General features: G+C 42.7%; 1 protein-coding gene across 2 annotated transcripts; it reads left to right on the top strand.

The window, feature by feature from the left end:
* The first annotated feature begins 53 nt into the window (after nt 1-53).
* snrnp27 (small nuclear ribonucleoprotein 27 (U4/U6.U5)) lies at nt 54-13,057 on the top strand. 2 transcript variants are annotated; one of them, XM_061672938.1, is made up of 6 exons: nt 54-211; nt 3,680-3,806; nt 8,341-8,444; nt 9,092-9,171; nt 12,298-12,362; nt 12,712-13,057. In XM_061672938.1, exons 1-6 carry the CDS (start codon nt 175-177, stop codon nt 12,764-12,766), a joined length of 468 nt encoding a protein of 155 aa, XP_061528922.1. In that variant the 5' UTR covers nt 54-174; the 3' UTR covers nt 12,767-13,057. The 2 variants fall into 2 exon arrangements, with proteins under 2 accessions (XP_061528922.1, XP_061528923.1); XM_061672939.1 differs by lacking the exons at nt 12,298-12,362; nt 12,712-13,057 and adding an exon at nt 10,450-10,703.
* The last annotated feature ends 1,562 nt before the right edge of the window (nt 13,058-14,619 follow it).

Genomic DNA, 14,619 nt, shown 5'->3' with positions numbered 1-14,619 from the left:
AAATCAAAAGGCACAAACGGAATTGTCATCCTCGCAGCGGAAATTGCAGAACCTTCTCACTCCGTTATGGTGGCCATCGGTTGAAAGACTCAACAGAAATTTCTTGTACGTCTCCCTCCTGCTTTACCTTGTGCGCTTGTCCTTCAACTCTCACGAAATATTTGACTGCTTAAAATGGGAAGGAGCAGGAGTCGCTCTCCTCCGAGGCGTGGTAAGAAAGTCACGATTTTGTGTTTTGTTTGTATGGGTCGATGAAAGGCGGTTCTCGAAAACTTCCGGCTGTAACACAGTATGTTTACTGTCTACGTTGCTATATTATACTCCGTTTCATCAACCGCGTCCTCGAAATTCGCTTTCTAATACTACCTTGAGTGAGATAGTTATAGTTTGGAAGTAATGTGAAGAAACAACGTAAAAATTACTTCTTCACTGTACTTTAGTAGACTTTTCAGGTCTCTGTACTTGAGTATTTATTTTACTGACGACGTTTTAATTTTAAAGTTGTACATTTCTGTACTTCCTACTAATGGTTTGTCGAAATGCTCTCATTGCTTTTTACAACCTCTGCAAACTATGACTTGGGAAAAAAAGATGTAAATAGTGAAAAGTAAAATCTACCACGATAGGGATGTTGCTTATGAAGAACTTAAGATCTTATAAGTAGGCATGGTAATAACATTTTCAGAATACCTGTATATATTGGTAGTTGATATCATTGGATAGAATAGTGATGCACATATAAAATTAGTCCTAGTTTGTAAGAATCGGATCAGGATTAAGGAAATAGGCCACTATTTATGTTGCAAATTGGCCCAAATTGACGTATCCTGAAATTAATATAAATCATGAGAAATGTGTGACTGAAACCTTGAGTCTTGGGTAGAAAAATGCCCGGATGGTTCTTATTAAACGATCACACCTGCATTTGCAAATGCAACACGCCTGCCATTCACAAGTTCACAACTAATTTTGACGGACGCAAAAAAATCCTTGAGTATTTTCATACAAGTACCTTAGTACATAAGCTGACGTATGTATATGACAGAGTCTTAAATTCGACAAAATCGTTTTTTTTCTGAGAAAAAAATTCAAAGCAGTGCAGCCATCGTTCAGAAAATTGAAATCCAACACAATTAAATGGAGGCTGATCTCGGGGTTTACCCAATGACGCCATGTACGACGATTACAGGAATTCTTTTCAGCGTCCCTAAAAATTATGATTTTGCCAGGGGTTATCCCTGCCACTTGATGAAAGACGTGATCCAACGCTTGGAACCTTTACGTGGTCGCCGAATTCACAGATGCTAATGTGCCTATTATATAGCCTTTACACGATCAGGATTTTTGGGGCCGATCAGCGAGTTTAAAAAAAAAAAAAAAAAAAACGATAACCGATCGTCGATCTGATCACAAGATGGAGCAACGTGTCTATTCAAATGACTTGTTCTTTTACTGTTTATAATTGTGTACTGTATACTGAGTATCTTCAAAAGTATCCTCTCGTCCAGTGATTCCCAAGCAGTGTGCCGTGGCACATTAGTGTGCCATGAGCGATCTTCAGGTGTGCTGTGGGAAATTATCAAATTTTACTTAACTGCTCAAAAAATTATTCATTTACAATAAATAATGTATCTTTGTTTCTCTATGTATGCCAGTGAGGGATAGTGACAGACAGAACAAATAAATGCTCTTCTATTAGATGGCAGGAAGTACATACAGTAATTACTGTGATTGGATTCCGAATTTTTTTAGGGGGCAGGGTCAAAGAAGTTTTGTTTAAATAAAGGGTGTCCAAATTATGAACACCCATTTTCTTAGCAGTCCGCAGCATAGACTAAAATGAATATTTGACTCAGGGTTCTTTGTAACCAGTATCAATATCAAACCTATTTTGTCTTTTTATTTTTAAATTGATGGAACCAAATGCTATAAAACGTGGATTCCTTTCCCTACCCACCGATGAGGCACAAGGTTAGTGTTTGTGATACTGCGAGACGTTTATCTGAATTTTGTCCCAACTCATTGTGATATGACGTTGTAGCTCAATATGAAGCTTTTTCTTTTTTTCTGTCATCGGCTCTTACGTTGGTTTGAAGAATAAAATAAACGCTAAAAACCATGAGTGCAAAAGTGCAACCAACCGTTTACCCTGTCAGCCGTCTTATTGTTGGCATAGACGTATTTTATTGTTTCACTCACCCAATTGACTGAGAGTTGACTTCACTGAAGCTCCGCATGGTGTAGGCTTAGGCTCGGAGCGGGAGGGAGCGCATCAGAAGCTACACATCGTGAAAGCCTCCTTTGCACAATATAATCTTATTCCAAGTGTTGCACTGAGGTTACTGGTCATTAATTTTAGCAAAGTTAAGACAGACTTTTGTTAGCATTAATTACAGCATCAAGTTGGCGTGGCATGGAGGTGGTCAGCCTTTGGCACAATTCAGGTGTTGTTGTAGACCAAGTTGCTTTGATATTGGCCTTGAGATCGTCCGCATTTCAGGATTTCTGTTCCATCATCTTCCTCTTGACAATACCCCAAAAATTTTCAATGGGGTTCCAAGTCAGGTGCGTTTGTCTGTGGACTGTAAGTTGCTTGACTTTTCTGCTGCTCCAGTTTTCCTCTGGACTCTGCAACCTGGATTTCCTTTTTCTTTTTGTTTTACCTGTCCTGATCAGTTGCATGGCCTTGCTGAATGTTGGATCTGTATGCCTTGTGTTGGAACAGGTTTGCTGTGCAACAGGGGAGTTTGAAATACTCCCTCTGCTTATTTTATTATTTTTTAAATTATTCTGTTTATTGAAAATGCAGCCGGACAGAAAAAGGTTTTTGGGGACAGACAGATCGATAGAGTGGACAAGGGGACTAGGGGTGAGAAGCATAGCAGAACAATAGTGATACAACACCATATCACATGCATGTTAGTCAACTAGTGTACGGAGTTGCTGAGCCGGCACATTGAGGAAGGCACACTGATTTCCAAATGAAATGCAAAAATTTACTTTCATCTGAAAAGAGGACTTGGAACTACTAGGCACAGATGCTTCAGACGTTTTTGGTTAAGGAGTGGCTTGACACGTTGAATTCTGCAGCTGTAGCCCATGTCATGCAGACATCTGTATGTGGTGTTTTTTGATGCACCGACAACAGCCTCAGTCCACTCCTAATGAAGCTCCCCCAGATATGTGAATCGCCGCTGTTTGACAATCCCCTCAAGGCTGTGGACATCCCTGTCACAAGTCACATTTTCCCCTTCCTCTTAACACTCTGTTAATGTACTTTCATACAGTGCTCTGTGCTTCTTTTGCAATTTTTTTTTTAGACCTTTTCTCCTTATGGAGGATGTCAATGATGGTTTTCTGCACAACCGTCAAGTCAGCAGTCTTCCACATGATTCTGAAGCCTACTAAGCCAGACTGAAATCATTTAAAGGCTGAGGAAAAGCTCTGCAGGTGTTTTGCGTTAATTAGCTGACAAGATTGGGACACAGGGAGCTTACAATGTTCAACTTTGTCATGATATTCTAATTTTGTGAAAATACTGGATTTGTGTTTTTCTGTCATCAAAATTGCGCATCATACGTGAGAAATTTCAGTATGTTTTCTAAATACTACCTTGCAATGGTGTTATTTTGGCTTCCATTATTGCATCCCTATGTGAACTCTTATCGTATGCCTGCAGAGAGGAGACGTTCCCGCTCAACTTCACGAGAACGTGACAGAAGGAGAAGGGAGAGGGATCGTTCACGAGATCGGGACAGAGAAAGGAGAAGAAGTCGTTCCCGATCTCCCCACAGGAGGCGATCAAGGTAGGGAACTCTGTTTTCATGTGATTGCATCCATCCATCCATTTTCTACCGCTTATCTGAGGTCGGATCACGGGGGCAGTAGCTTTAGCAGGGATGCCCAGACTTCCCTCTCCCCAGCCACTTCATTCAGCTCTTCCGGGGGAATCCCGAAGTGTTCCCAGGCCAGCCAAAGGACGTAGTCTCTCCAGCGTGTCCTGGGTCGTCCCCAGGGTCTCCTCCTGGTGGAACGTGACTGGAACACCTCACCAGGGAGGCGTCCGGGAGGCATCCAAAATTTATGCCCCAGCCACCTCATCTGGCTCCTCTCGATGTGGAGGAACAGCGGCTCTACTCTGAAAGCCTCCCGGATGACCGAGCTTCTCACCCTATCTCTAAGGGAGGGCCCGGACACCCTCCGGAGGAAACACATTTCGGCCGCTTGTATCCGGGATCTTGTTCTTTCGGTCACGACCCACAGCTCGTGACAATTTACGTGAATCGTATAGATCCGATGAGTTATTTCCGTGGGGTGGTCGCCGTCGCCATCGTCAATGACTGTTTCGTACTCCTTCGCTAGATCTATTCCACAAAGCCACCATCCACACACAGATCTACAAGGAGGAATGGCAGAGGATCCCCAAATTTGAAAAACTTGTTGCATCATTCCCAAAAAGACTCATGGCTGTATTAGCTCAAAAGGGTGCTTCTCCTATATACTAGACTTTCCACCGATTTTTATCGGCTGAACGTTATCGGCCGATATTTAGCATTTTATGCTGATTGGCTGATCGGCTTTAATGTTTGTCGTCATTGATTGGCTCCGCAAAAGGGTTAACTCCACGTCACGGCGTGCACAGTATATTTGAATCCAAAGTTTATTTTTAGCCTTGTTGCGTGTCTTTTGATGTAGTACTGTAAATATCTGACGGCGAATTAAGTTATTTATATTATAAAACAAAAAAAATGTTGGTGATGTGAGACGGACAACACGTAATACCCAGATCAGACTACAAGACAAATTTGCTCTTTCACGATTGCACTATGTCAGACTACTGCAATAAAATCTTGTATTCCGATACCACAGCATCCCGTTTTTTACGATCATTGGGCTTTATCTTATCAACTCAAATGCGACCGGATACACTCGTTACCGTGGAGCGAGCCGGCTCGACTATATTATAAGGGCAAAATGGGGGCAAACGTGTGTCGGTGGTCACCGGTGCTCAGGACAGGAGAGGATGTTCATCGAAGGGTTGCTTGAGGTATGTTCCCGTACTTTTAATACGATACGGCTCACAAGCAGGCAATAAAATGTTATGTAGCCTAGCAAGCTAGCGGTAGCATGAACGGTTGGGCATAAACATGGCGCCGTTCTGTCGAATCAGGCTCTAAAGTTTCAGTGTGGGTGAAGTCATTTAAAAAATAAATAATTTAATTACAGTAAGTTAGCACCCATTATTTCTGTCACATTGTAATGTTGGTTTGACCTGACTAGAATACACGATCTGACTAGAGCAGTGATTTCCAACCTTATAGAGGCAAGGAACATATTTTACAAGTGAAAAATCTCACAGCACACCAACAAACAAAAATGTCACAAAGTGGATACATTAATTACTGTATTTACTTCCTGCCATCTAATAGAAGACCATTTGTTTGTTCTGTCTGTCACTATGCCTCACTGGCATAAATAAGGGAACAAAGATACATTATTGATTGTAAATATCATTTTTGAAGCAATTAAGTACACAAGTATATACAGTAAATGAACAGGTCATTTAAGTAGACACATTCTATCACATTAAACTCGCTGATCGGCCCCAAAAATCCTGATCGTGTAAAGCCTACTAAATACTGAGCAAAGGGTCTGAATATAACTTTGTGATATTTCAGTTTTTCTTTTTTAATAAATCTGCAAAAATGTCAACAATTCTGTTTTTTTCTGTCAATATGGGGTGCTGTGTGTACATTAATGAGGAAAAAAAATTTACTTAAATTATTTTAGCTAATGGGTGCAATATAAAAAAGAGTGAAAATGTTAAGGGGGTCTGAATAAATCTCACCTTGGTCTATGCTGAGTTGAGTTTGCAACACTTGAGTAGATCATCAGGCCTTAGCTGTTGTAATCTGTGGCAGGGCGCTGGTGAAAGACAACCTCTAATTCCATTTTATTTTTGTTCATTTGTAAGAGATGAGACCAGAGGGAAATTGACAATTGCAGAGGCAGCATGGGTTTTACTGTACGTTTTGCTCACAATGGTACTATGAACTTGTGAGCTATACAGTAATGATTCCATCTTTGCAGTGGACCTGAGAAAACAACCAAAGTGGCAAGTAGTGTGGTTATACTGATCAACAACAGTTATTCAAATAACGCAGAGTGAGGACGCCACAACAAGTTTAGGTAAAGACTAAACCAAAGACAATAATCCATTTCAGAAATATTTCTGGTCAGTTCACGAGTTTGCTGGCTTGCTTTTATAAAACGGATAACCACACCAAACGTTTGTTTTTTTTTAATTTGAAAAACAAAAATGAAAAAAAAAAAACCATACGTTTATTGGCAAACTTAATACATTTTGTAATTGTTTACCTATCATATACCTGAAAGCCAGATATTTGGGGATTTTCTTTTGCCATCTCGGATCACAATGTCCGTCAGTCTTTGGTGTGTCCCAGTACATCTTGAGATCTACTCGCTCTGTCATTGTTCACACAAGTACTTTGGGGAAAAGAAAGTTACAAATACACAATCAATTGGGTAAGAATAAATACAAATCTAGTATCTTTACAGCATTCCAGGAAAGTACTTGCATGGAGTATTGTATGTTGTTCAACAAAGTGAAACATAGCTGGCAGCAATGTGGCTTTTACACATGGCCCGAGTTAGCTTTGTTCACTTTTTCATCATAAAATTAATGTGCAAATTTGTCACGAAAATAAGAGCGGGGTTGATCGACATACCTTCGCACCAACGTCTTCGTTGGGTCGTTCTCATACATGTTGTATGCTGCTGTTTTTTTTATGCTGCCGCTAGCACTCGCTGCTATTCAAGTACAACTTTGATCTGCTAGAGGGTTATCGTGGCGCTAAATGAGCCCACTGTTGTTTTTGTAAATCAAAAGTACCTCACCTCATTCTTGTTGTAATTCAAAAGTACCTAATTTCAAACTCACACTTTCGTTTACGGAGCGGGACAAATCTCCCGTGGTTCTCCATGTTGTTAATAGCGCTGATTACAAAGTCAGTCCCACATAGCACCAATGGCTATCAGCTTGTCACAATGCTAGCTACTATATTGTAGCAATGCTCTTTAGCTGAACTAGTGCGTGTATTTTCTGTCGCCGAGTTCTACACACGAACGCTGCTGTATAACACTGCTATCGGTTGGAAGATATATTTTTGTGGAATGCACAATGAATTAAAAATAAAAGTACATGACAGACAACGGCACGGTGAACGACTGGTTAGCACATCTGCCTCACAGTTCTGAGGACCGGGGTTCAAATTCCAGCCTCGACTGTGTGGAGTTTGCATGTTCTCCCCGTGCCTGCGTGGGTTTTCTCCGGATACTCCGGTTTCCTCCCACATACTAAAAAAACATGCATGGTAGGTTGTTTGTTCACACCTAAATTGCCCGTAGGTGTGAATGTGAGTGTGGATGGTTGTTTGTTTCGATGTGCCCTGGGATTGGCTGGCGACCAGTTCAGGGTGTACCCCGCCTCTTGCCCAAAGATAGCTAGGATAGGCTCCAGCACGCCCCGGTGAGGATAAGCGGTACAGAAAATGGATGGATGGAGTACATGATAGACTTACCCGTCGAGCAGAAATGAAGCCACGTCGCACTTGGGTCCATCAAGTTCCTCAGGAGTTGTAGGTGCAATGTGTATCCTAGTTTTGTTTCTTTATCAGATTCCCTCTGTTTGGCCTTTTTGGTTTCTTCGCTCTGCTTCTGTTTCGTTGTATTGGAAGACCCAATTGTTGGCAAACGAGGGATAGCCACCCAAAGCCTCTGCTTCCGCCACTGTTCCCAGAGCATAAATGCATGTACATAAAAAAATGATTGACACACCCCCGGGCCACGCCTCCAGTCTGTGCAGTGTAAAATTGGACAATTCTCCGAGATTTTTTAAATTAATAATGAAAATTAAATTAGAGGCATTAGATTAGGCCGGAGTGGGATACATTTTCGAAAGATCATAACATTTTTACTGTCAGGACATGCAGAAAGTTATAACATATATGATAAAAAGTGTTGTTTTTTTTTTCCCCAATGACCCACTTCACCTATAAGATAGCCGACTTTCGTTAGATGAAATTATGATTTAGTTGAACATTTTGGTGTTAAATATACAGTGTTTAATTCTTTTTTTTTTTTTTTTTTTTTTTAATATAAATATGGTCCCTCTAAATCGTGGATTATCACCAATTGTGGGTGGGTATGGAACATATACTCTGGTAAATGAGGGTTCACTGTACTTCATTATTTGCAGCGATTTCTTCACTTAATAGTTGTGATAACTCGTCCTCTAGCTGTCTATGTTTCCCTCTGCAGGTCTCCTCGGCGCCATCGCTCCTCCTCTCTCTCTCCTGTGAGGCAAAAAGACAGACGTGAAGATGAACGTAAAGAGAAGTCATCAAAACCCATTCAAATATCAGGTAGAAAAGATACTGCACAAACTCCAAAGTTGAAGTTTGAGTTCCAAAACTAATTTTCTCATAGGAAATAACATGAAGTAAATTCATTTGTTCCCGGATTTAACTATCATAAAACCTTTATTAACTGTAGTGTGTTTTAAGTAACATTTTAACAGAGTGTAACCACTATGTAATAAAAAAAAAAAATAAGTAAAACTACAACCCACTTTTAAGATGCTTGACATGTGAATGTGAGCAATGGACAGTAAAATGTGTTGCATGCTGGCAAGCTGAGTCATTATGATTTTAGCTTCATGCTATTTTCTGCCTGGGAGGATGAATTTATATATATAGAGTTGTTTGATATATTTTATGGCTCCAGACCCTTTCCTGTGTTGTAGTATGTTGGTTTACTTGTCCTCTTTGCCATCCTTCGGGCTCTTCGATGGTGGCATTACAAAAATAAAAAACACAACCAAGCAAAACACACTTGTGGAGTTTTTGTTTGACTTTTGAGGTTATTGGTGAACTCCACATTGTACAGCATTTTGGGTGTGGTCGGCTTTGGAGGTTCCACTGTATTGACATTCTGTGTTCTCAAATTATCTGCACCACTGATGTAATTCCACACACTTGAGCACCTTTTTTTTTTTTTTTTTTTTTAACAGCTGAGGATATGCAAGGCAAAACTGAAGAAGAAATTGAGATGATGAAACTAATGGGATTTGCAACATTTGACTCTACTAAGGTGAGTGTGTATGATGTGCAACCACCAGGATGGGCAGATTACGGACTTAAACTATGTTCAATCTTTTCTCAGGGTACCATCATTTTTGTCCAGGCCTGTTTCATGATTTTTTTTAAATAGTTCTGTTGAACCACAATTCAAAAGCAATTTCTGATTTTCATTGGATGATTTTTCATTAAATTAGTATTTATTTTTACTTTTGTCCGATTTGTTATTTTATTACCACAGGATTTTTCTTTCATTAACAGAGGTGTAGCAGAGGTTTATATATATTTCTAATATACAGGGATGCGTTAAGATACCAGTCACCCGACTTAGGAGTTTTTCGAGATAGTCATTTGGATGAATTTTTGCTTTGACTGGTGAGTGCATACTTGAGATAGGAGCTCTTCATGGTGGCAGTAAACTTTATTAAACTCAATTTACAATAAGCAGCAGTTTGGCAACTAGTGAATATTTAATGAAAAAAGAGCCTTCAAGCTGTTTATTGCCACTCCCACTTGAAGTTTGTTAAATGGAGCATGAACAAAGAGAATTACATGTGTATTTCAAACAAGCAAACGCTATATAGTTTGCTTGTTCTGCTAGATTAATGCTGACATGAATGGAAAATGCCGTTGACATGCTGACATTATCATAATCATGATTTTCTAACCCTTTACACAACAGATATTTGAACACAGATGAAGGAACAAAACATGTAGACAGATAATATAACAATACTCACACACATACAGTCCCCTCCAAAAGTATTGGAACGGCAAGGTCAATTCCTTCATTTTTGTTGTATACTGAAGTTCATTTTGGTGAACACGACCCCAAGATACTTGAACTCCTCCACTTGGGGCAGGATCTCATCCCTGAGACAACTACAGTGAGTGCACGAGTAATACATAATTGGCCCCACAGAAATGTGACAACGAATTCAAGTCAAAAAATTGCCAGCTTGTTGTAATGGAATTATAGGTTAGGTGTTTAAGAAGTTGATCGCAAGAGGGAAGATGTTGGAATGTCTACTAGTTCTAGTTTGCATTGATCGGTAGCGCCTACCTGAGGGAAGGAGCTGGTGACCGGGGTGCGGAGGGTCCGAGAGAATTTTGCACGCCCTTGTCTTAGTTCTGGCAGCGTGCAAGTCCTCAATGGTGGGTAGGGAGGGTACTGACAATCCTTTCAGCAGTTTTGATTGTCCGTTGCAGTCAGAGTTTGTCCTTTTTTGTAGCAGCACCAAACCAGACTGTGATGGAAGAACACTGGACTGATTCGATGACCGCTGTGTAGAACTGTCTCAGCAGCTCCGGTGGCAGGCCGTGCTTTCTCAGAAGCCGCAGGAAGTACATCCTCTGCTGGGCCTTTTTGAGGACGGAGTTGATGTTGGTCGCCCACTTCAGGTCCTGAGAGATTGTAATTCCCAGGAACTTGAAGGTCTCGACGGTTGACACAAGGCAGCTGGACAACGTGAGGGGCAGCTGTGGCGAAGGATGCCTCCTGAAGTCCACGATCATCTCTACAGTCTTGAGCGTGTTCAGCTCCAGGTTGTGTCGGCCGGACCACAGCTCCAGCCGCTCCGCTTCCTGTCGATATGCAGACTCGTCACCGTCCTTGATGAGGCCGATGACAGTGGTGTCATCTGCAAATTTCAGGAGTTTGACAGTCGGGTTCGCTGAGGTGCAGTCATTCGTGTAGAGAGAGAAGAGCAGCGGAGAGAGAACACAACCTTGGGGCGCCCCAGTGCTGATGCTGCGTGTGGATGAGGTGGCCTCCCCCAGCCTGACCTGCTGTGTCCTGCCCGTCAGAAAGCTGTAAATCCACTGGCAGATAGCAGGTGAGACGCTGAGCTGGAGAAGCTTGGATGAAAGGAGTTCAGGTGTTGAACACTGAGCTGAAGTCCACGAACAGGATCCTCGCGTAGGTCCCTGCACTGTCGAGGTGTTCTAGGATGAAGTGCAGTCCCATGTTGACTGCATCATCCGCAGATCTGTTCGCTTGGTAGGCAAACTGCAGGGGGTCCAGCAGGGGACCTGTGACACTCTTGAGGTGGTCCAGCACGAGACGTTCGAAGGACTTCATGACCACAGATGTCAAAGCGACAGGCCTATAGTCATTCAGACCCGAGATTGCAGGTTTCTTGGGGACTGGAATGATGGTGGAGTGTTTGAAACAGGATGGAACTTCGCACATTTCTAAAGATCTAATGAAGATCTGAGTGAAGACTTGAGCGAGCTGGTCCGCGCAGACTTTGAGGCAGGAATTATATACATTTAAAATTGATTTTAAATGTATATAACTGTATGTTAAGTGCTCTATAAACAAAGTTTGATTTGATCCTTCATCCTCTACAAAAAATGACAAATTGTACAGCGATTTACTGAGTAGTTGTACAGCAGAAGTCACCTATTTGTTTTCCACAAGCCTTGAACGGAGATCTATCTATCTATCTATCGAAGTTGATTAATATAGATACATTTGTCAGAATAGACTAATAGAATATGTTTTCTGTTGTGCCCCACTTGAATTAATTTCAGGTTAGTCTTTGAAGGTGCACATGTCGTGACTTGGAAGCTTTTTTGAAGCACTTGCGGCAAGTTGTCTGGGTCTTGTCAACTACTTGATTTCCATCTGTGTTCTCAACCAGGTAGCCAAAATCTTCCCATACTACTGACCTAATTGAGTTTGCAGGGTCCACAATTTCAGGATTATTTGTAGTACTAGCCATGTTTCTTCCTCTGCTCCTCACCTACCAGCACTGGCATTAGCGATAGCCACAGTTTTACTCACTCTGGTCAGATGACGTTTACAGGAAAAAATAGTTCAGTTGGAGGTGGCTTGCTCAAGGAATCCACCTTCAAGTTCAGCTTTTGTTATTTTATTATATTTAATTTTTTAAAAACATCCATAATTATTATTTGTTTGGGAGCACTGTGTGCACATCTGTCTGTATCTGATTGGAGGCAGAAACTCTGAGATAATAGGGGCGTGTCGTGGCTCTGCTATTTTAAAGAGGACCGGTTCGTGCCTGAGTATTGCGATTTTAAATTTCGATACTGTATTGTTATGGCCCTGACGCACACTTTTTCCTCAGCATTTCTTTGGGAGAATGTTTGAAAGGCATGTTCTGTTTTCAATCAGGGTAAGAAAAGTGAAGGAGCTACCAATGCTTATGCTGTCAATACCACCATGAAAAGAAAATACAGGTATGACAAGTGTATAAGATACAGTATACTCTATTGATCTCCAGAGGGGAAATTAAATGATAAAACGAATATTACTGTTTCAATGTGCCATGCTGACAAGTCATATTACCTTGTCATGTGGCTGTCATGTTAGTAATCTGTTGTTGGTCAGATTTCTAGTTTAAAATGTCAGGTTTTAAGTCCCCTCACAGCAAGCACTATTACTGCAATTGTCAATATAGCCAATCACCTCTGCAGGTGTTTCTATGCAGAGAATCTGGCTTCCCTATTGGTACCTGATGATGTCATCTGCAAGTGTTGCGAGGGTAACAGTGATGTAATGGTTTTTCTTTTTATATTTATTTTCCAGGCAATACATGAACAGAAAGGGTGGATTCAACAGACCACTAGACTTCATCGCATGAAACGCTTTTGCCGCTTTACTCCTGAAACATACATTTGTTGTAATTGACCCAAAAATGTTTTTGTGCTATTTCCTTTTATTTTGTAACCTTATGTTTTGTGGGATGCAGGACTTTTCCATATACATTTTTGATTATTGGGAGACAGTATCATTAGTCTCTGTGCTTCTTTTCCGCCACGTTTTAGTTTTGACGCGTGGTCTATTGCGAACATGAGGTACATGAAATCTCATGCTGTTCAGTTACTTATGAGTGGAGTTATGTTCATCGAAATAAAAATCTTTTAAGTCAGTACATTGTGTTAAGTTTGTTGTTACTTGCCTCTTTAACATTTTGATGTAGTGGTATGTCCACCATCTAGATCGATATGACACTACAAATACAGTGTAGTGTGTAGGAAATGATCATTTGATTTAATAAATGCATACATCCCCTTCTTGAGCCGTCACCTTGTCGTGGTGGAGGGGTTTGTGTGTCCCAGTGATCGTAGGAGCTAAGTTGTCTGGGGCTTTATGCCCCTGGCAGGGTCACCCATGACAAACAGGTCCTAGGTGAGGGGACCAGACAAAGCACGGCTCAAAGACCCCTAATGATGACGACAAACAATGGACTTCGTTTTCCCTTGCCCGGACGCGGGTCACCGGGGCCCCCCACTGGAGCCAGGCCTGGTGGTGGGGCTCGAAGGCAAGCGCCTGGTGGCCGGGCCTGCACCCATGGGGCCCGGCCGGGCACAGCCCGAAAGGGTAACGTGGGTCCCCCTTCCCATGGGTCCTGACTGTTGTTTGTGCCTATGCACCAAACAGCAGTTCAGAGTACCCACCCTTTTTGGAGTACTTGGAGGGGGTGCTGGAGAGCGCTCCCGCTGGGGACTCCATTGTTCTGTTGGGGGACTTCAATGCTCACGTGGGCAATGACAGTGAGACCTGGAAGGGCGTGATTGGGAGGAACGGCCCCCCCGATCAGAACCCGAGCGGTGTTCTGTTATTGGACTTCTGTGCTCGTAACGGATTGTCCATAACGAACACCATGTTCAAGCATAAGGGTGTCCACACGTGCACTTGGCACCAGGACACCCTAGGTCGCAGTTCGATGATCGACTTTGTGGTCGTGTCATCGGACTTGCGGCCGCATGTCTTGGACACTCGGGTGAAGAGAGGGGCAGAGCTGTCAACTGATCACCACCTGGTGGTGATTTGGCTCCGATGGTGGGGGAAGATGCCGGTCCGACGTGGCAGGCCCAAACGTATTGTGAGGGTCTGCTGGGAACGTCTGGCAGAATCCCCTGTCAGAAGGAGTTTCAACTCCCACCTCCGACAGAACTTTGCTCATGTTCCGGGAAAGGCGGGGGACATCGAGTCGAATGGACCATATTCCACGCCTCCATTGCTGAGGCGGCCGACCGGAGCTGTGGCCGTAAGGTGGTCGGTGCCTGTCGTGGCGGCAATCCCTGAACCCGTTGGTGGACACCAACGGTGAGGGATGCCGTCAAGCTGAAGGAGGAGTCCTATTGGGCCTTTTTGGCCTGTGGGACTCCTGAGGCAGCTGATGTGTACCGGCTGGCCAAGCGGAATGCAGCTCTGGTGGTCGCTGACGCAAAAACTCGGGTATGGGAGGAGTTCGGTGAGGCCATGGAGAGAGACTTCCGGACGGCTTTCGAGGAAATTCTGGTCCACCATCCGACGTCTCAGGAGAGGAAAGTAGTGCACCACCAACACTGTGTATAGTGGGGATAGGGCGCTGCTGACCTCGACTCGGGACGTTGTGAGTCGGTGGGGAGAATACTTCGAAGACCTCCTTCAATTCCACCGACACGCCTTCCCATGAGGAAGCAGAGTGTGGGTTCTCTGAGCCGGGCT

This window comes from Phycodurus eques, chromosome 3 (genome assembly GCF_024500275.1).
Source record: "Phycodurus eques isolate BA_2022a chromosome 3, UOR_Pequ_1.1, whole genome shotgun sequence".
Classification (NCBI taxonomy): domain Eukaryota; kingdom Metazoa; phylum Chordata; class Actinopteri; order Syngnathiformes; family Syngnathidae; genus Phycodurus; species Phycodurus eques.
This window is presented reverse-complemented; position numbering and strand designations above follow the sequence as displayed.